This window comes from Berghia stephanieae, chromosome 5, assembly GCF_034508935.2.
Source record: "Berghia stephanieae isolate SIO BIC M18660-M18661 chromosome 5, UCSD_Bste_1.3, whole genome shotgun sequence".
NCBI lineage: Eukaryota > Metazoa > Mollusca > Gastropoda > Nudibranchia > Aeolidiidae > Berghia > Berghia stephanieae.
In genome coordinates, this window is record NC_088364.1 from 63,329,580 (window position 1) to 63,353,146 (window position 23,567).

Sequence of the window (23,567 nt, forward strand, 5' to 3'; positions counted from 1 at the left end):
TCAGTTTTACTTATTGTGTTATTGTTTTTCTATTTCATGTGTGTTTTGTATATACATTTATATAATACTATCAAAATAGGCTAATGAAATCCTTGTCTGTTTATTGCTTGTTTATATAGGTATTTGATTTAGTTGCTCATGTTTTCTCTATACATAGGATGGGGTGTAAAACCACCCCCTTGGATTAGAATAGGTGTAGTCTTATATTTTCTATTAGACAGGATAGGGTGTAAAACCACCCCATAGGATTGAAATAGGAATGTTCCATTTTTTTCTCTTTATTGTCATGGGGTGGTTTTACACCCCATCGGATATGAATAGGGTATCTGACATTTTATACCTATATAACTCAAAATATATTATACTGATATAAATGATACTTTGTGGTCACAATTATCATATAACAATTAGCGATTACATAAAATTTCAACTTTCTAGCTCAAAAAATAAAAAAGTTATTGGTGAAAAACATAGGGCTGGGGTGTAAAACCACCCCATGGAGTGGAATAGGGTTAAGTTGTCTGGGGTTTTTTTCAGTTTTAACAAACATGGCTTCGCCGTTTCTTTTTTTTTTTGACTGGCAAGCGGTTTGCATCGCTGTACACTCCACACATCTCAGACATAAAACAAAGACATATCGGGACGGGGGGGGTTGTGTCAGTGCAGCAAGTTTGAGCAAGCCAAAGCGAGCTGCTCACTACTCGAAAGACAGTGTCTTGAAAGAATCAGTGCTCTCAAGACCCTTAAAGAGCCCTTCCCGCCTGAGCTCTACACCAACATGCACTAATTTGCAGGTCTGGTAACCCAATTCATTATGTGGTTTCTTTTGTTGTAATGGAATCTCAAAGAAAATTACGCAAAATATTGTCCATTACACAGGCCCATAATTGCATTCCGATGTCAGACAGGCATAATATGTAAACGTTGACTCCAGGCAATTTTTAATCTACTAAAATTGCAGAGCCATTCTTTAAAACCTTGAAAAATCCCAGCTGATTTATAGTAATAAAACAAATGACAACAACAATAATAATACAAATAATAAATATAATAATAATAACAATGAGTGAAAGAAGTAACTACAAAACTGTAAAGCACACTGGTAGTCAAATGCAATGTATTCATCAATTGTCATTCAAATACACAAGAATTCAGACACTATTTACAATCCAAACATTGTGACAATCAAAAGGAATCTCATCTCAATACGTTTTACACAGGTCACATGTGCAGCATTTAGTTATAAAGTAACATCTACACCACAGGTTTTTAATGTTCAGTATCTTTATATTATTCTCATTATAAAGTAACGTTAATATTCCTTTAATCCAAAAACGGTATATTGTACGTGTAAGACAACTGACGTGACAGACCGTTTGTGTAAGACAACAGACAGACTGTTTATCTAAGACAACAGACTGTTATGTAAGACAACAGACAGACTGTTTGTGTTTGTTTTTAAGGGGTTTACGGCGCTTACAACACATTTAAGTTATATCAGCGCCAGTAAAAAGGAAGAAAATGGGATAGTCGAAAGTTCTAGAATTACAATTAAAGCACCCAAGAGAGAGTAAGACAAAAGGGAATTGGGAACAAATAGGGATCAGATGTAGATTCCAAGAGCATACCATCTGATATCACCTATAAGTCTCATCCAGACACAAGCACAAGATCCAACAAAGAGGAATACACTCAAATGCTTACATTTCATTATACATTAAAAATAACAAATATAATAATACATAACAGAGAGATGATATACAAGGATAAAATTATCATCTCCCAAAACAATAACTATGAATTTGACTGTTTCCCCTCCCAGCCAAGGACTCCGGCCAGGGTCGGGACAAAATCAAGCAATCTCATACCAAGACAAAGACAGAAAGCATGTTGGAAAACAGATATAAAGGATAGAAGACACAGTAAGTGCCTCCCTGCCCACTGTGGAGGTAGGGAACCCCACCCAGACTGTTTGTCTAAGACAACAGACAGACTGTTTGTGTAAGACAACAGACAGACAGTTTTGTAAGACAATAGACAAACTGAAGAGAAAAACTGCAAAGGCCTCTTGATTTGAGACAACAATGCATTCGCCAATCGAATCAGGCTTGTTAAATAATAATGCAACAATGATGCAAAAGCCACTCAAATTGGACAATAGTGTGGAATACACAGATCTGTCAAGTAGATTTCTAACAATCTCAACTCCTTGTGCCGCCCCATTAAAACACAATAATTTCTATGTACACACATTTAGAATCAAAATTGAACACATTCGGTTGGTTGACAAATCATTCAAACTTACAAAAATATAGCGTGAATGAATCAGGCAACTGACTGGTACTGATGATGATAATGAGAATGAGAGACAAAAGGATTGGAAAAATGCCATGAGAATCGATGGAGGACCAGGTTAGTATGCCATCCTACACCTGGCTATGAAACAGACCATCTATCCACCAAGCCAACCATCTTTCAGTCGGGTCTCGGGTTCAATTCTCATCACCATAAAGCTTTTATTCTCCTGTCTTCTGGCACTTTATTTTTTTTTTTTTTCAATTTCTTGTGAAAGACACCATCATGAATGGTCATAACTTTTTAAATCTTTGTACAAAAGTGTATTTTAATTTTAAAAAGAACATGGTGTGACAATTTTTTCCCCCGACAGAGACAACGCTGTTAAGCATTAAGGGCCAGGTACTCATTTTACACCTCAGTATGGTGAGAGAATATGAACAAAGAACAATTTTCAAGGACTCAACTATACCTGAACGAGACTCGAATCCAGGACCTTCTGATCCAAAAGCGAGTGTTATACCACAAGACCACATCACCACATATAGGCATTTGTTTTTTTTATTTGATTCTGTTTTAAATAAAACATAACATATAATGCATGGTACACACCAGAGTGACTGCAATATGTAATTGCATAATTTTTGGGTCAATGACTGGCTAAAATTTTACAAAGGCTACGGCTGGACAAGAGGCAGTCAATTTATGTGAAGATTAACAAAGAAATTAATGAAAATCTAACGTTCTAAACGAAACTAAAGGATGAAGGCAATCGTCATTGTTGTTGGAATAAAATAAATGAAATATCAATGGGATGAAGGTGATATGAACAATATATGAACAATCTGATGACACAGCCTTCTCACTGCTATACAAATATTGTATAAACAATCATGGGTTTCAAATCAGAATTTTTTTAAAAAGAGGAACATTTCGCAGCTTTCTCAGAACATGTGGAACAATACGCCTCTATTATTGACAATACTCGTAAAACAATTCATACTATATAAAGGAAAAATAATTAGTAAAGAACTAATAAACATGGTGAAGTCCCTTGCAACTGGGGACTGCTTACAATGACTTTTGATACTACTGAGGGCCTGGACCCCAAGCGGAAGAAAATAGTGGAGGACTTGAAATAGCGGAAATCCACTAAATAGCGGAACTGTGAGACCCATGAACAATCCTATGACACAGCCTTCTCACTCCTGAACCCATATTGTATGAACAATGCATGAACAATCCTATGGCACAGCCTTCTCACTCCTGAACACAGAAATTGAAAATGAGGTCACACGTGAAGATTAGCAAGGAATGAAATTACGGGCTGGGAGATTGGATTTGTCCAAGTCATCAAAGTACCGATGAGTCAAAATGTCTTTGGCTGAAGCTCGATGTGCTGGGTCATAGATCAACATTTCCTGTTGAATAAAAATATAAATACAAACAATTAGCTCAAAGTTATAGAAACAAACCCAAGCTGGTTTTTACACAAAGTTATAGAGGCAAACCCAATCTGTTTTTTACACAAAGTTATAATTTCCATTACTTTTACTGTGCGTGTAGACGCATCATCAATAACCTTTATATGATAAATAATAACAACAACAATGATGATAATAATAAGATGAACAATAACAAAAAGAAGAAGAAGAAGATGGATAATGATCAGGACGTCGATGATGATGGTGGTGGCGGTGATGATAATAACTCTTTCTTTGCTCTCCATCCATAGTGAGTTATTATCACCACAGATATTTATTATAATTACTATTATTATTATTATTATTATTATTATTATTATTATTACTATTATTATTAAAGACAAATTAGAGATATAATAAGAGGATTATGTTGTTAAGGCGAATAAACAAAATATGATGAAACAGGGAAATAGACAGCTTCTCAATATAGGAAAAATTAATTAAAACCAAATCAACAAACTGCTATATTTACCCTCAATAAATCCACGCCTGTGGGTTCCATGAGTTTGACGCATGCCTGCAACTGATTGGTCTTCCAGTTAGGGAACGTGGGTTTGAAATCTTGTAACTGAGTCACGCCTGGCCACATCTCTTCTGTAGGCGTTGTCAAAGTTCTGGTCGAAAAAATGAGAGAAAAAATAAACTTAAATTTTTTTTTTAATTTTTTTAAAATACTCGCAAATTTATAACAATTTGAAATTGAATTAAAGCTTCAATTTAATATACGAAAACAGATAAAATGGATGTTTCTGGTTTCCCCTTTATCAACAAAACAGGATGAATGAACTACTAACAGACGAATGAGATAATTTGGTAGTGTAATGTAATCTTAGCAACGCCACTACCACATTATCTCATTCCTGAGTTTTGTCCATTAATTTCACAGCTACCAAAGATCCAAGTTGTTAGCTGGGTTGTGCCGCCATATGGTCTAGTGGTATGACACTCGTTTTCGAATCGGAAGGGTTCAAGCCTCGCTTTGCACATAGTTGAGTCTTTGCAAAAGGCTCTTTACTCACATTCTCTCATCGCACTCAGGTGTAAAATGAGTACATGGTCGTTAACAGCATTGTGTCTGTTGGAAAAAAATTGTAATATCGCCTAAAAGCAGAAGTGCTATAGTAGTAGTAGTAGTAGTAGTTGTAGTAGTAGTAGTAGTAGTAGTAGTAGTAGTAGTAGTAGTAGTAGTAGTAGTAGAAGTAGTAGTAGTAGAAGTAGTAGTAGTAGTAGTAGTAGTAGTAGTAGTAGTAGTAGTAGTAGTAGTAGTAGTAGTAGTAGTAGTAGTAGTAGTAGTAGCAGCAGTAATAGTAGTAGTAATAATAGTAGTAATAATACTAATAATAATAATAATAATATACCGTAACAATTATAATGCTATGGCACCTTATGCCAAGTCCTCAAAGAGTTTCACAAAAGCAGTTTGAAAATAATATCCACTTTCTTTAGAAAACCTGTTATTTATTTGATATTGACTTACAGCTTAGAAACTTAGAATAGGCTACACAACCATACTGTCACACATGCTTACCTGAAAATTCTGAACAACTGATCTATTTCTGAATCTCCATGGAAAAGGGGTCGTTTTGTCACCATCTCTGCAAATATACAGCCAATACTCCAAATGTCTGTAGGGACTGAATACCTCTGGGATCCGAGTAAAATTTCTGGTGCTCTGTACCACAGAGTGACAACCTAGAGAAAGAGAAAAAAAAATTGTTTTAATCAATCAATATATCAAAGGTTCCAGAGAGGTTGGTAGGAGGAATTAAGATTTCCAATCATTTAAAAAAATTATTGAAAAAAGATGCTTCTCTAATTTACACTACGTACAAAGGCCATATCATAAATAGAGCTTTTCTATTTTAGGTGTTCTCTCTGACAAAAGACAATTACTAACTAAAAACAATTTGTTGTTTTTGTGTTTTAATAAATCATGTGATCCAGCCTTTTTGACTTGGTTATCTTGACTTAATCCTCTTTGCCCCTTGTGGAACATCGGGCCTCTACGAGCATCCGCCATCTACTTCTGTCCTTCGCAACCTTCTTTGTAGCCTCCCGCGTGAGGACTGCCATTTTCAGTTCGAAAGACCGTGAGCACCACCTTTCGTGTCCCTTGGGGGTTCCAGACAAGGGACTGGCGGGTGACATTGCTCCCTGGTCTTCTTAATGCGTGACCGACCCATCTCCATTTCCTCCAGATTTGGGTGTTGATAGGCTCTTGATTTGACCTTCTCCATATTTCTATGTTGGAGATGTGGTCTTGCCATTTGATTTTCAAATTAAAGCGGAGAATTTGTTAATGAAGATCCGGCATATTTTGATTAGATCTGATTTCTTTTCAAGCCATATTTCTATGTCATCACAGAAAGGTGAAAGCTTAAAAATTAATGGCAACTTTTGTAATTTTTTGTGGAATCATTTGTGAAATTTGGGGCAAAATGCGGCAACAAATGCAGATGTTAGCTTGAATGACAAATTTTTTTTGTCTACGTTTTGTGGTTTTAAAAGGAGGTTACATGTAATGAATATTTATAGAAAACCATCACAATCATATAAAGTTGTTGCCCTGTTTATAAATTCAGCTATGGCTGGACCAGAAAAATAAACTGAACAAAATCCCTCTCCCATTGGGTAAAAATTATCATCGCTGACACTTACTTCATGTGTGTAGATTCTCACAGGAATGCCAAACGCTCTTGCGAGACCAAAATCAGCAAGCTTGATCACTCCATTGTCATTGATGAGAAGATTCTGAGGTTTTAAGTCTCTATGTACCACACGACGCTTGTGACAAAACAGAATGCCCTCAACAACTTGGTATAAATAACTCTGAAAATAAAATCAAACAAACATTGAATTCATAAATTAAATCCTTGAGAGTCTGAAAAAAAAAAAAAATACCATCAAATTCCAAAGCAACAGCCAAGATCACGAGCCAAGATGATGACAAAGAAAGTGACAACTTAACTAAAATGCTTTCAAAATAGATATTTTAGGTCGTTTGTCTTTCAAACATATTTCAATATGTAGGGAAGCAGACTAACTTTTGCAACAATTTCAATGTGTAGGAAAGCAGACTACATTTTAAAGGAACCAGACTACCACTTCATCATCCAATGCTGTCGATATACTTTTCCAAACAATACACAGGTTAAATTGCCACAATGAAGTCCAAGAAATACACACAGTAGCAGTTTGTAAAGATGACAATATTGATTAACCCATTGCTTGACAGAACGCCCGATAGCGGTCGCTGATTTCCAACCCCAATTGTGGTAGAACGCCAGATTGCGACCAGTGATTGCCCATATCCAGTGGAAAATACATTACTATATAAAAAAATGTGAATTTCCAAAAGTACGAGAAGAATGAAAGCGAAAATAACTTTTACCTTTTCCGATTTTGACAATTACTCCCGAAGTTTCGATTTTTTCAATTTGATCCATAAACGAAGTGAAAAACAAAAAATGGCCTTTGATTTCCTAAATTCTTTGGTTCTTGAGACCATGTCAGACGATGTTGGTAGTGATTCTGGTGTTGAATCGGACACTGAATTTAATTTTGAAATGGAGGAGACATCGTTAGAACCTGATATTGATGAAAATCTAACACAATATAAATTATGAAAATCCCACTAATAAAGATGGCGCAATGATTTTTTTTTTTGTGGTGTGTGGTAAATTTTCCAGCAGAGTTATCTCCCTGTCCTTGGTAGTTGGGATTAAACTTCCTGAGATTGGGTTGTCAAGCAATGGGTGAAGTAACATAAAAACAATCACAATCTAGGAGTTCACATTTGCTAGAGGCAACACTCAGCACCTAATACTAATACTACTACAACTAATATAATAATAATAATAATAATACTTTATTGCATCCCAAAAAGGACCTATCTTGTAAAGGCGTTATAATTTGCATATAAAAATAAATAGATAATGGAAATATGTCACAATATAATTTATATATAACTAAGGAGCAGGTTCATAGTCAGAGTAGTGCTTTATTATATGAATAATTTCAACATTGCAAAATTGTCACTGTAAAGAATGCAAAAGAAATATGTTAACATTTACATTGTTAGGTAGTAAAGAGCAAAAATTATTATTTATATAAAATGATTATTGCTTTGTATCAAAATACCTAATACTAGACAGCAGAAAAGATTTTCGGTGTCTCTGTTTTAGTTGAACTAGAGAAAGGGTGACCCTTCCTTCCTGACATAATTAAAAAAGTGAAAATAAAGTAATCGAAAGGATTGAGACATACATAAAAAGATCAAATTAAATCCAAATACCTTCACCAATTGAGCATCCATATATTGGCCAGTTGGAATAGTGTCAATGTATTTCTTCAAATCCATTGATAGAAATTCAAACACCAAATACAACTTGCCTTCCTGCATGAGAACATCCTCTAGCCTGAGCAAAAAGATTATTATCAAATAATTCAATATAGAAAATGCAAGTCATTCCAAAACCAAGACAGACATAATCGTAACTATTGATTAATTAAGAACGACATCATAGTAACAAACATTTTTTAATCAAATAATTATTCTCAAGAAAATGCCACAATTATAATTCTTTAAAAATGAATGGAAAAAGCACATCTCACCTAAAATGAACATTGTAAATTCAGAATGAAATGCCAACCCTTCATATTCCAGAAGTGGAATCAGAAGGTCAGAAAATAGTAATTTGAGACAAAAATAGGAATTTCAAATGGATAAGTCTGTATCAAAATGACCACCAACTTTGCCACCAAACACATAAAGACAGTACTCCGGCACACCTGGCATTGTTTTCACATTAAAATTTTTACATTTACAAATAACAAAATAATAAAATGAAAGTTTCAATTAAATTTGATAAAGGGGAAACCCGAAACGTCCACTTCATCTGTCTTCGTAAACAAAATCAAAGCTTCCATTTTATTATTGTTATTTATTTACTTCTTTAAGATACAAGCAGCAACATTTGCATCTTTAAAAAATGTGTCACTTTCTTTATAGTAATAGTTGGCATCCCTGGTTTTCCCATAAGAAACTTACGCAACAATGTTTGGATGATTGAGTTCTTTCAACAATGAAATTTCCCGGATTGCTGTCGATGGAACGCCTTCTTCCTCAGACTCCAGTCGGATTTTCTTCAAGGCCACTAGTCGATTTGTTTTGATATGACGACCTTTGTATACAACACCGTATGTACCTATGGAGTAGCAATACGAAAACGTTACATATATCATGAAACAAGAATGTCTTCAGATATAAATTCAAATATGGATATAAAGTATCAATGGGATCTATAGAAAAACAAATGAAATAATCACTAATGAGATTTTAAATAATTAACACTTTTAAAAAAATCCGACATTGTAAAAATAAATCAAAGATATTGATACTGAGATGGACATCAGGTTTGTTTTTGTTTTTAAGGGTTTTACTGCGCTTGTGACACATTTAGGTCATATCAGCACCAGTAAAAAGGAAGAATATTGCAGAGTAAAAACATTATAAATGTACAATTAAAAGAACTTGAGAAAAAAATAAGACATGGGGAAATGATTCAAACAGGGAACAGATGTAGATTACAAGATCACACTAACAGTGTACTTAGTTTGAGATCACCTTAAAGTCTCACCCAGACACCAGCACAAGTCCCCAGTAAGAGGAATACACTCAAATGTTTACAAATCATTACGTTAAGAATTTTTTTTTAATAAATAAAGCAGAGAGATGATTTACAAGGGAAAAAATATGATCTCCCAAAACTGTAACTACACATTCAATTGTTTGCCTCCCAGCTAAGGTCAGGACAAAACTAAGTATCTCATTCAAAGGCAAAGACAGAAAGAAATTGGAAAACAGATACAGGGGGATAGAAAACACAGCAAGTACCTCCCTGATGGATATCTTGAATGGGAAGGAAAAAAATTATTATAATAAAAATGAACTTTTATAGAACACGTGTCCACTGATCTACCATGCTCAATTGGTTTTGGAGAACTTCATTTACTCAACAGCAGGCAACATGGAAACAAATTTGACACTTCATGCAGTCCATGTACCTACTATACAAACAGCATTGAGAATTGGTTTAAATTGAAATTATTTTGGCAAGTAATTAAGCACACTAAATTAATCTCATAATCACAATAGGGAAATAAACTGGGAATAAAATTGAATTTCCCAGAATAGAAATAACAACAGCCTGAATAAGAAAAATTGACTATAATAAGGTGGGTAATCAAAAAATAATAATTAATTTAAATAATAATAATAATAATAATAATAATAATAATAATAATAATAATAATAATAATAATAATAATAATAATAATAATAATAATAAATATGAACATTTATATCTCGCTTTTCTATGTGCTTCACAGTGTTTAATTTAAATTCGACCAGCAGGCCCTATGGTTTCCATTTCTACTTACTAAACCAGTCGCTTATTAGGCATATTTTTTTTTGTATTAACACTCTTACAATAGGTGTCACTACTTGTAGCCAGGTATTCATTCACACCTGAGTCCAGTGGTGCTTTACCACAGAGCATGACATTGGGATCAAAGTTACCCATGACCACCGTCATCTATCCAGCCTCTGACCATGCTCAACATTGCTTAATTTTAATGACAAGACAAGCCATACAAATCAAAAGTGACTTGAGAATAAAAAATCACACTACCTTCTCCAATCTTTTCCACTTTGGTGTATTCATCCATCCTTTCTCTGTCGGTACTCATCCTAACAATGAGGGAAGAAAAGAGTAAAAGTCATAAGTTTATCATATTTTATAATGTATAATATGAGGGCAGAATATGAATAGCATAAGATATGCAGACGATGGTACTCTGATGGCCTACTCTCCAGAAAATGTGCAGAAAATGTTAGATATAGTGGTGTGCAAAAGTGAAGAGATGGGCCTGAAACTAAATATTAAGAAAACCGAATGCATGGTGGTCTCAAAGAATGACAACAACGCGACCTTCCACTTGTCAAGCAAACAAGAGACCATCAAACAAGTAAAGAAATTTAAATATTTAGGCACTATCATCACCCATGAAGCACGTGACATAGAGGATATAAAACAAAGAATAGCAATAGCAAAAAACGTTTTCCATAAAATGCGACCAGTTGTGTCAAACAACAATCTAAACTTGAAGACCAGAATGAAAGTAGCAGAAACATATGTTATAAGTTATAAGTACCCTTTTATACGGTTGTGAAATGTGGACGCTTGACAAAGAATGTACGAGGAGGTTAGAGGCATTGGAGATGTGGGTGTATAGAAGAATGTTGAGGGTATCATGGACAGACAGGTGTACGAACGAGGAAGTGTTGGTGAGAAGGTGAGAAAGGGAAGAATACTGATCGATAACATCAGAAAGAGGCAGTTAAGCTTTCTGGGACATGTGTGGAGAAGAGACGGAATAGAAAAGCTGGTAACATCTGGGATGATCGAAGGAAAGATAACTAGAGGAAGACAAAGAATGACTTATTTAATAAATAACCTAAAAATGGCCAAATGTGACTTAAAAAGCAACACAGATTTCATGCGCACCGCAGAGGATCGTGATTCGTGGAGACAACTGACCGGCAATATGCTCAAGAGCACAAGCCACGATGGATGATGATGAATATGAAATGTGGGTTTGATTTAAGGATGTTCATGTCCATGTCAGGCTGTCATTATCCCCAGACACCTGTCTGGGGATAATGAAAATTCGTTATACCCAGACACCACACCTGTCTGGGGATAACCAAATTTCGTTATTCCCAGACACATATTTGAAACTCCGCTCTTTTAAACAATTATCCACATTCCAGAATATGGAATGTTTCCAAAAATGCACATAGAAATCAGGAAAGTTAATAAAATATCTATAAAAACATAAAATTAACCAACATTAAACCAGTTATTTATACATATATACAATATGTGTCGACTTCGAAGTGGGTGTCATGGCCGATTGGTTTAGTCGTCTGCCCTGGAAGTTTTACCAGAATCGACGTTGCGGGTTCAAATCCTGGTTCCGCCACTTTTAAGAAATTCATGCTCAGAAACGGAACAAAAGGTCAAACAAAAAGGAGAAAATAATAGACTCGTGCAAAAAAAAAAAAAAAAATGGTGGGGGGGAGGTGGATGGGACATTTATCCCTTGCAACGCTCTGTAAAAAGAAGACGGAATTAAAAAAAATAAATAAATAAAAAAGGGGCAGAATCAGGATTCGAACCCATAACGTTGATTCTAGTAAAACTTCCAGGGCAGACGACTAAACCATTCGGCCTTGACACCCACTTCGAAGTCGACGCATATTGTGTATATGTCGGAGCAACTGATTTAATGTTGGATAATTTTATGTTTTTATAGATATTTTAATATTAACTTTCCTTATTTCTATGTGCATTCGGAAACATTCCATATTCTTGAATGTGGATAATTGTTTAAAAGAGCGGAGTTTCAAATATGTGTCTGGGGATAACCAAATTTCGTTATCCCCAGACTGGTGTCTGGGGATAACGAATTTTCATTATCCCCAGACAGGTGTCTGGGGATAATCACAGCGTCCATGTCATCGTTATGCATATAATATTTGTATCTACCACATTACAGTAGGTACTTTGATAAACGTCCATTTGGCCCTCCAGCAGGGAGCCGATAAATGGCCTAGTGGCTGTGACCCGATTTTTTGGACTTTTGAGTGATGGGTCTCAGAAAAAGTTCCATAGATTTTTTGTTTATGGATGGATTTTAATGATTTATGTCTTATTTTCTTCAGGAGAAATTACTCTATCGTTTGGTGTAGTTTATTTTAAAATCAATGACAATTTAGTATAACTTTTGATTATGGATAAAATAGGGTATAATTTAGCTTTGGATAATTAAAAGATTAGAACTTGGTAAATCAAAATTTCATGCTGGCACGTTTATTTAACATCTTAACTTTTTTATAAAATTAAATTCAGGGCAAAGTTGTATACCGCATCCATGAAATTTGTTCCAGTAAGATCCTTACTCAAATCTTAGCGGCCATTTTAGACCAGTTTTGAAATTCAAATGGTGGTTACTACCGGAAATGCAACAATTTTCAGGTCACAAAGTCCGTCAGTAAATAAAAAAAAAGGCAAATAGAAGACCATTTTTCAGCCTTTAAACTAACATAACTTTTTTTCTGCTTATCTGATTTTCACAATTTTGGTATCATTAGAATCGTGTTGAAAAGCAATTTAAAATGATATAGGTTTCATTGAGCTCAATCCAATCTGAATTTTTTACCAAAGTACCTAATTACAGGGTTGCCAATTCAGGAGGCAAAAATTTACTGAACTTTTTACACAAACACATTGACTGAATGACATTCTGAATGCTAAATTCCAGTAAAAAGACTTTTTGTACTTACTTCTACTCTACCTTTCTCTTGCAATAGTAAATTTTGAGCAGAAAATCATCATAACTTTGGAACCGCTCATCCTAAATCTAAAAGTAAGGTATCATTGTATCATATTAAATGGTTTTAAAGGCCTATCTGTTTATGTAAAAAAATAATCATTAATTTTTACTTTTGAAAAAAATATCAATATCAAACTATCTATCTAGATCTAGACCTGGCTAGAGTCAGAGTCAGAGTTGTGAGTGAGAGTGAGAGTTAAGTCGTGAGTGAAAGTGAAAGTTGAAAGGCCTTGGCCTTGGACGTAACACTCTACTAACACTAACAGAACAACACTGACTAAATTCAAATTTTTTTTTTTTGAGGCAACGAGCTAGGTACAACTACAACAAAACGCCAACGAACCCAAGTCCCAAGCCAAAACTTTTCAGTCAACAAAGTACAAAGATGGGAATCCACACATGACCCCATGGCCATAAAATTCATAATTCAAATTCAAATTCAATGATTCATGATGGATTCATTCTCATTCATGAAAAAATGACTCCTTTCAAAATCACACTATCACAATGAAAAACAATCGGACACAGTAGTGATAGTGATAAACATGAACTGAGAAAATATCAATTTATTTATTTATTTTGAGTTGAAGTTGGTCTCTCTTAACCTCTTGGAGAAGTCCAGAGATTCAGAGTTTCAGAGATGATGAATTTCACCAGCCAACAGTCCGTAGACTTTCAAAAGAAATAAACAAAAGAAAAAAGAGACATTTAAAATAAACATAAAGTACTTAAATAACTATACCTGAAAAAAATAATTGTAGAGGAATTGGACCTGCGAATAATAAGCTATCTTTTATTTTGCTCACGTTTTGAGTCACTTCCACTTCAATGTTTTCGTAGCGGTCTAATGGCGGTTCGAATGAGCCAATCCAATCATTTCAAGTTGAAAAACGTCGTTGTTAGTAGTAAACAAACGACAGGTGGCGCTTTTTATTCAACCGTTTTATTGGTACACTAAGAATTATTTTGTTAAACAATCCGTCTCATACAATATATATTTAATCTCTCTCTCTCTCTCTCTCTCTCGAGAGAGAGAGAGAGAGAGAGAGAGAGAGAGAATTTGTTGTTTCGCAGCGATGGGAATCGAACCAGGGACCCGCCTGGCCATGAAGTGGGGTGGGGGGATGATGCTCTGCAGACAATGCAATCCACCAATCCACAAAATGTGACTTCTTCTTCTTCTTCTTCTTCTTCTTCGTCGTCGTCTTCTTCTTCTTCTTCTTCTTCTTCTTCTTCTTCTTCTCCTTCTCCTTCTTCTTCTTCTTCTTCTTCTTCTTCTTCTTCTTCTTCTTTGTGGGGTTCCTCATCTCCCATATAGTGGGCAAGTGAAGTACTTGCTGTGTCTTCTATCCCCCTGTATCTGTTTTTCAATTGCTTTCTGTCTTTGTCTTTGAATGAGATAATTCAGTTTTTTTCCTGACCCTGACCGGAGTCCTTGGCGGAGAGGAAACAATTGTGACCTAAATGTGCGCAAGCGCCGTAAAACCTTTAAAAACAAAAACAAACAACTTCTTCTTCTCCACCACCACCACCTCATCCTCCTCACGAAGTTTATCGCGGCCTTCGTTGCGTAAAGAGACTGCAGCAATTGCTAATAACAGGTTTGATATGACAACAGTCCTCGCATTGAATTTGTGTCTGGTCTCCCTGAATTGGGAAAACTTATTGCAAGTTGCCTGTTCTCTCTCTCTCTCTCTCTCTCTCTCTCTCTCTCTCTCTCTCTCTCTCTCTCTCTCTCTCTCTCTCTCTCTCTCTCTCTCTCTCTCTCTCTCTCTCTGCTAAATGATTCAAAGCCAAGATTTCTTAATTGACGAGAATTTTTGTACTTTTCGAATAATCTCCTTTGATACGTCCAGATGCCTCATTTGGGTCAGCTCGATAGTGTTGTGTATAAAAGATCAGTTGAACAAAGACTATTGAAACACTCACAACATCCGCCAGCCCTAACCTTAAATGCTTATAGTCTAATCATTAAATCAATCATTAAAATGGATGTCTAAAAACAAAAACAAAGAGCTGAGTGGCGTCAATTCTTTTCCATCTATAAAGTTGAAATACTGTTTGGCAGAATCCGACGCTAGGCGCTACCACCACTCCCCACGCCAATGCAACGTTACACTAATTACCAGATATCAATTGGATTCAGTACTGATGTCACGCCGCCCGGCAACGGCGGCCATCTTGGTTCTAAACAAAGAACATCATTACTTTTTATTCTTCAAGTTGGCTAGAACTTTTCATATGTCTTGTGACCAGAATGTGTAAAAGTCAAAACATGATCTAATTTATGTGGGTTTTTTCCCTCTGGATACGCTTTTATGCTCGCCGGAGAAATATTTCATACGGGCGTCCGCCATTATTCCGATAGTTTAGAGCCAGTGTTGCTAAGTTACCATGCATCATTAGGAAGGAAGTGACGTTACGACTAATGAATCCTATTGCGGTATCTTTTTTACATCCTTTTATCATTTCCCATGCATGCATTTTCTCAACTAACTGTAATATTATGGACTGTTTGCTTCTTAGTTCTTAGGCGGCTCTTGCGATTCACATTAGTGAGCATCTAGATTTGCTCATCATAGTTTAGTCTAGTGCGGGGCGGTCCTTGGCAAGCTTAAGGACCACGGTCCGGTCCTTTTCGACATTGAACATTCCTGAGAGACTGTCGGAAGTTCGAACCGTTTTGACCTTTGAGACCGTGGGATCGTTCATTCTTGAACCGTTAAAGACCGCTACACGATGAAAACCGTGGTCTACAGGAGTAAAACACACGGAGTAGTCACACTCATTTCAAATTGTAACCTAATTAGAGAAGAGGGGTGATGCCTTCTTTATTTGCTCACCGTACTTCATTGTTACTTCGATAATTTGATAAAATTTGAAATTTATCCCCATTAACGGAGATAATGGCATCGCCCAAGGCGTTGATCGAGTTGTTCGTGGCGTTGATACACACACGCAACTCCTACCCCCCCCCCCCTCCCCACACACACACACACACACATTAGAGGGCAGCGAGCACTGAAGAGTAAGAGAGAGACGTGAAGTTATAATAAGAGGGGGTGGATGCGGTAATAAGTTAATAAGTAATAAGTGGTGTCCATGGTGACTTTTCGCCAGATCTAACAAACCCAGCTACCCATTCACTGCTGAGTAGACAGGGACTCAGAAAAAACTCGACTGCACCCGGGATCGATCTCTGGCCCTTTGCGTACAAAGAGAGTGCTCTATCAACTGAGCTATCGGGTCCCCAAATATTCTATTGGACTTTTTTAAAATACAGACGTTATAACTGGGTTTTTTGGAAGGAAGAAACTAATGAAACTCATATTATTTGATTAGTTAAAACACCAAACGAAATTTTAATATTATTGTATTATTTTAAATGACAACAATGCGATAGAAAGGAGTGGTGACAAGAGATGGACAAAAGAAAACAAAAAATCGGACTTGCTACTTGCTAGGTTCGACCACACACACACACACACACACACACACACACACACAAACACAAACATCTTTAGTAGTCACATGCATTTCAAACAATAACCCATTAGAGAAGAGGGGTCATGCCTTCATCATAGATCATTGTCATTGCGATCATTATGGTGTAGTAAATTTTGAAATTTACCCCGTATAATGGAATCGTCCAAGGCGTGTGCCTCCTGTTCCCCCCATCTCACACACGAAAGGGCGGTTTGCGGAGTGGAGGGAGGTGGTCGTCTGCCTCTATGGTCGTCTGTGTCGTTTAGTGTATGGCAAAAGGGGGTGGGTGAGATTAATTAAGTGGGATGGGTGGTGATTGGTGGAAGATAGGCAACCGAGCCAACGAATCGCTGGGGAGGTAGTATGGCGCGAGACCGTTGAAAGGTGATAAGAAGAACCGATCCTCGGTTCACAGCTAAAAGACCGTGGGACCGGTCTAAGGACCGGTCCTCAGCGCGGCACTAGTTTAGTCCTCCAAATCATTTTCTATTTTGGGAACCCTATTTTTTAATATTGGAAATTGTTTTAAAGTGTATTCAATCCTTAAAAAGCCAGCGAGTTTCAGCCCCGTGTTAGTATTTTATTTAATTCACATACGAGTATGTGTGTTTAATTTTCGACATTAGAAGCTCGAAGTAAACACATCAACCTCTCATTCGTTATTATGTTACCGACCCCATACAAATCTAGAATAATCTGAAGAGATGCCCTAACAACTGTTTGGTAGCAATGGATGTCGGTGTTTTAAGAGAATCGTTTTAGATGTTTATGAAATATATGGGTTTGTTCCATCGAGCTCTTACACACTTGGGTTTGTTCTGGTGTGTTCAAACTCGACGTATTGACCCTGTTTTAAACGATTTAAGTATTTTGCAGATTCATTATTTTAAAGGGCTTATTCGTGTAATTGATGGTCAGATTTTTAAAATTTCATTGAGTGTTTCTGACATGATATGGTATTTTGTTTCTCCATTAATAATATTTTTCATTGCATTTTGCAGTTGAAGAAGTCGTTGATATTAAATCGAAAAAGTGTGAGTCCTATAATTTATCCCTGGAGTACTACTATTTTTTTACATGACCAAAGTTTGACTTTTTTTCCCCCCGACCAACGACAACCTATCGAGTTCCAGGCTTGCCAGATTATTTTCAGGCATTCTGCCAACTGGATTTTTAAAAATCTGCCAAATACCACAAAAAATCTGCCAAACCGTACTATTTATAGTACCTTCTTTGAAAACTCATCAGTTTTGTTAAACATAAGATTAGGAAGGCCGATGCCATAATTTTTTTTCATTTCCCAAGTTAAAAAAAAAAGCACTAGTACATAAACATTGCCATGGAAAACGTGGAAAATAAATTCTGCCAAATATCTGCCAAACTTTTTTTTTTCTGCAAGACGACTTCAAAATTTGAAGAATTTAATTCTGCCAAAGGACATTTGGCAGAAAATCTGCCAAATTGGCAACCCTGTTCACATATTTCCCTATTGCATGGATAGGGTCACAAACACCCTTACTCACAACATTCAAACCTTCATAAACAAATGACTTCGCCGGATTTTGGAAATCAGATGGCAATTAACCAATAGATTTTTGACCAATCAAAACATGGAATATGTGACACACCTTCACACGTGCTGGGATAAACAATAATGTGAATGATATTGACCTCTCTCTCTGATTATTGTTATTGATTTTATGCCGCCAAATGGGTGACTAGTTATCACACAATTTTCTCTATCATATTATAAATGTTTAAGTTTACACATAGTTTTTCTGTGTTGGTTATATTGATCAAGTGGTAGAACAGTGGATATTTTACTTAGACACATACCCATCGATAGTAAAACCTGTGTAGTTTCTTATGTTTACCAATCACTGCCATTGTTTACATTATGACGACTGTCCGAGAGGCGTGGTTATCTAAGTGTCTCTACCTCATCTCCAACATAGAACTATGGAGAATGTCAAACCAAGAGTCTATCAACACCCAAATCACGAGGATAAAATAGAGATGGGTCAGTCATACATTAAGAAGACCAGAGAGCAATGTCACCCGCCAGTCCCTTGACTGGAATCCCCAATGGACATGAAAGGTGGGACATCCAAAACAGACATGGAGGCGCTCACTGTCAGATAACGGACGCTCCTAAAGGCCTATGCTCCAAAATGAGCGAGGAAGATTAAGTCAAGTAAACCCATTCGTTAGATGAATCTATCTAATGCTGTGTCTTTTTGGCAGCAGCTTATATTGGTGCTCACACCACTATGTTATGGCGATCGAGCCAATCAGCAAATTCTTTACCGTACAACCGTCGTTAACCCACCCGGAAGCTTCGTAACAACACACCGACATATTGAACAGGTGAAAAGTCCTCACTGATGAAGCGACCTTGCCGTGAGGTATCTCGTCTGAAGCCTATTCGCTGCCACGCATTGCCTCCTCTTGCTGGTGGAGAAACCTGGCAACTTATCCCCCATTTTGGAGGAGTCTATGTCTCCGCCCCCTGGAGGGATTGAATTCGTCTTAACCGACTTCCATCTCGTATATGCATATCTGTCCGAAGTCAGAAAATCTACGTACAAGGGTTGCCGGGACTTATTTCAGTTCGAAACGGGGGCACCGTCCATTATGCGCTTCAGAGAGGTTTCCCCATTCCCTCTCTCTCTTTGATCGTAATTCGCCAGTCTTTTGGCGAATGCCTATTGCTCTGAATTTGTTGAGCTTATCAAAGCTGTAAAAACTAACAGGATTACATCCGTTTTCCCTTCTTTGTTTCGTTCTAAAGTTGTCTTAAACATCAGATCTTGGGTTTTATATGATATATTTTTACGTATTGGACATCGATTGATATGTTTTTAGATTCAAGACGCACAGTTACTGGCATTTGAACGATATCATCAATATCATTTCAGTTTTTACGAACTTTTACCTATTTTTGTTTGTTTTCTCCAACAAATTTTTTTTTACAGATACGATTGAAATAACTTTTTATTCTCTTGTCTTGCTTCTTTCTTTACCATGTTATACACTGTGGATTGTAACTTTGACAACTTATGGCCCATTCATGCGTACAATTAATTCATCAACAGTCAGACGGATATTCGGATATTCGCAAATTGTGTGATAAACGACAAATACTCGTGAAAACTGAACGTGTAAACAAAGAATTTCGCTGTTGTCTGGACCGACTTCCGCCCAAGCCCCTGATATCAGGCGACGCTCGATAATAGCGGCGGGCATTCGGAACATTTTCATGTTCCCGGTACGATTGTGTTCCTGGTGGCGTTGTTCCTGGTACGGAACCTGTTGTTCTGATGTGTTCAAACTCGACGTATTGACCCTGTTTTAAACGATTTAAGTATTTTGCAGATTCATTATTTTAAAGGGCTTATTCGTGTAATTGATGGTCAGATTTTTAAAATTTCGTTGAGTGTTTCTGACATGATATGGTATTTTGTTTCTCCATTAATAATATTTTTCATTGCATTTTGCAGTTGAAGAAGTCGTTGATATTAAATCGAAAAAGTGTGAGTCCTATAATTTATCCCTGGAGTACTCCTATTTTTTTACATGACCAAAGTTCGACTTTTTTTCCCCCGACCAACGACAACCTATTAGTGTCGAGCAGAAGTCTCGATGATACCTCAAGTCATCGGCCACCAACACTCAAAACTTCCCGAACTCGATGACCAAGGAAAAGTCGGGAATTCCCGAGAAGTAGCACTTCAACTGAGCTTTGGATGGCTTTTTTGTATTAAAACTTAAAATACATTAAATAAATTCACTTTGTATAATAATAAAACATTGATACCTATAACCATTTTGATCTATTTACGACGTTTGTGTTTTGTTAGCTGATTAGAATATGATATAACGTCATTGAGTCAATACCCAATACCAATGACTAGGTATTGAATGAAAGCACCGATGACTAGAGCGATGCTCGAGACTTTTTTGAGTCTCGAGACTCAAAAAAGCATCGAGACGCAAAAAAGTCTCGAGCTTCGCTGGAATCATCGCCGACGAGAGAGGGGTGAACAATGCAGATAGTACACATTGTTAGTAACGCGTGCGTCGCTCGCGCAGTATAAGACAGATTGCGCATCGGGGCTCTAACGGGGCCGATTAGAGATAGACGACGATTGGGATTGTTTGGAAGCTTTAACCCTTTGCCCACTAGTCATTATGACATCGGAAATGCTATCGCCTTCTACGCCAGAACAGAAATAGAGGGTGGAGCCTACCATGATATAACATTTTATGGAGCCCTAATTTCATCATATCAGTTCTGTCCACTGACAGGTGGGTGGGTATCGCTTTCCAGAACTTGTGTCCTTATATGAAATTCTGAGTTTTTGACCAATCAACGATTGCTCTTTTGATAGCTCGCTTGTCAAAATGAGTCAGCTCAACCCTTGATTTATGTACAGGCATCACAGGCGGTATATGTTGTGTAACTTCAAAGACCACGTTTGACCGAAAGCAATGAATGGAAACCCTACTGTGGCGTGGAGAACGAGGTCTTGTATGTATAGTTACGTCATATCTCAACGCTCGTGAATTCTTAGTACGGCTGGACTCACAATCAAAACACGAAATATGTGTTTTAAACTCTTGAATCAATCGAGTTACATCAGTGCGTTCGTCTCATTGAGAAATGAAAAACTATATATAAATCAAGAACATCGACCGGAAAACAAGGAAATTATCATAAAATTATAAAATTTGAGAAAACTATTTTCAAAATCAAATCTATTACAAAAAAGGTTATTTCTCGACCGATTTTTATGAGACAAAGACAATTTTTCTCCACTTTTCAAGCTGATTCCAACAATGAGGTTTTCAAATTTATCGCGATAAGATTATTTGTCATTATTTTTTTTTTTATACCCAATTGACTGCTCAGGAAATGAATACGTAATCCTTGGCGGCTAGCGAGTAGGTGTTAAATTTTGCTTACCCTTTCCCACGTAGACGCACGCACACACACACACACACACACACACACACACACACAGACTTATCGTCGTCTAGCATCCTATCGTTCGGCTCGACGATTAAAAGGGGTTCGTATCGTCGCTAAAATAATTACAAAATACATATATTTAAAATATATTTATGGTAATGTGAATTAAATATTTTAATGCTCTAATATATCAAGAATGATCATTATTATGATTTATTACGGTGTGAATTGAATTTGACTTTTAAAACTGAAGTTTAATCTGACACCCTACTCGCTGTTATCATTCGAGTCTAAGTTGTAATAAGGCAACTTTGGCCAGAAGTGAAAGACATACATTGTGTGTTCAGTCTGTGTGTGTGTGTGTGTGTGTGTGTGTGTGTGTGTGTGGCGTCTGCGTGGGAAAGGGTAAGCAAAATTTAACACCTACTCGCTAGCCGCCAAGGATTACGTATTCATTTCCTGAGCAGTCAATTGGGTATTAAAAAAAAAATAAAGACAAAGAATCTTATCGCGATAAATTTGAAAACCTCATTGTTGGAATCAGCTTGAAAAGTGGAGAAAAATTGTCTTTGTCTCATAAAAATCGGTCGAGAAATAACCTTTTTTGTAATATATTTGATTTTGAAAATAGCTTTCTCAAATTTTATAATTTTATGATAATTTCCTTATTTTCCGGTCGATGTTCTTGATTTATATATCGTTTTTCATTTCTCAATGAGACGAACGCACTGATGTAATTCGATTGATTCAAGAGTTTAAAACACAGATTTCGAGTTTTGATTGTGAGTCCAGCCGTACTAAGAATTCACGAGCGTTGAGATATGACGTAACTATACATACAAGACCTCGTTCTCCACGCCACAGTAGGGCTTCCATTCATCGCTTTCGGTCAACCGTGGTCTTTGAAGTTACACAACATATACCGCATGTGATGCCTTTACATAAATCAAGGGCTGAGCTGACTCATGTTGACAAGCGAGCTATCAAAAGAGCAATCCGTTGATTGGTCAAAAACTCAGGATTTCATATAAGGACATAAGTTCTTGAAAGCGATATCCACCCACCTGTCAGTGGACAGAACTGATATGATGAAATTAGGGATCCATAAAATGTTATATCATGGTAGGCTCCACCCTCTATTTCTATTCTGGCGTAGATGTAGAAGGCGATAGCATTTCCGATGTCATAATGACTAGTGGGCAAAGGGTTAAAGCTTCCAAACAATCCCAATCGTCGTCTATCTCTAACGGGACCCGTTGGCGCAAACTCAGTATAGTCTCGAGACTCGGGACTCGGGACTCAATACGAGAAGCATCGACGACCAAGATTCTCGAGACGAGAAAAGCATCGAGAACTAAGTGGAGGTCGGGAACTTCTCAGTCGTCGATGACCTGACTTCTCAAAACCTAAAGCATCGGTAACCTTTTGCTGACCCGGATGCCCTCGTCTACAACCTATCGAGTTCCAGGGTTGCCAGATTATTTTCAGGCATTCTGCCAACTGGATTTTTAAAAATCTGCCAAATACCACAAAAATCTGCCAAACCGTACTATTTATAGTACCTTCTTTGAAAACTCATCAGTTTTGTTAAACAAAAGATTAGGAAGGCCGATGCCATAATTTTTTTTCATTTCCCAAGTTAAAAAAAAAAAGCACTAGTACATAAACATTGCCATGGAAAACGTGGAAAATAAATTCTGCCAAATATCTGGTGCGATTGTTCCGGTCGAAGAGAGTTTCGTATCAGTCATGTTCTAAGTAGTACGGCGCATAGATGACACGGGTACGACGTTCGTACTCGTGTTTATGGTACCAACCACAGACAGACGAAAGGTTGCGTACTCGTGTTTATGGTACCAACCACAGACAGA

At 36.8% G+C, this 23,567-nt stretch overlaps 1 protein-coding gene across 2 annotated transcripts; it reads right to left on the minus strand.

Moving 5' to 3' along the window:
• Nucleotides 1-1,095: 1,095 nt before the first annotated feature.
• On the minus strand, nucleotides 1,096-14,130 carry LOC144973378 (cyclin-dependent kinase 1-like). Of its 2 annotated transcripts, none has more exons than XM_078915725.1 (8): nucleotides 13,981-14,130; nucleotides 10,472-10,530; nucleotides 8,830-8,986; nucleotides 8,074-8,197; nucleotides 6,438-6,608; nucleotides 5,308-5,471; nucleotides 4,252-4,393; nucleotides 1,096-3,716 (listed from the first exon to the last, which is right to left on the minus strand). In XM_078915725.1, exons 2-8 carry the CDS (start codon nucleotides 10,527-10,529, stop codon nucleotides 3,600-3,602), a joined length of 933 nt encoding a protein of 310 aa, XP_078771851.1. In that variant the 5' UTR covers nucleotide 10,530; nucleotides 13,981-14,130; the 3' UTR covers nucleotides 1,096-3,599. The 2 variants fall into 2 exon arrangements, with proteins under 2 accessions (XP_078771851.1, XP_078771852.1); XM_078915726.1 differs by having other exon boundaries at nucleotides 14,045-14,109.
• Between the last annotated feature and the right edge of the window lie 9,437 nt (nucleotides 14,131-23,567).

What these genes read in the sequence shown, in the direction of transcription:
- LOC144973378 (XM_078915725.1), bottom strand. Translation starts at nt 10,529, where the DNA reads ATGAGTACCGACAGAGAAAGGATGGATGAATACACCAAAGTGGAAAAG. An exon ending in TGGATGCTCAATTGGTGAAG is followed by an intron (nt 6,609 to 8,073) that starts GTATTTGGATTT and finishes TTTTATTTTCAG; the next exon opens with AGTTATTTATACCAAGTTGT. An exon ending in CAGTTGTTCAGAATTTTCAG is followed by an intron (nt 4,394 to 5,307) that starts GTAAGCATGTGT and finishes TTTTTCGACCAG; the next exon opens with AACTTTGACAACGCCTACAG.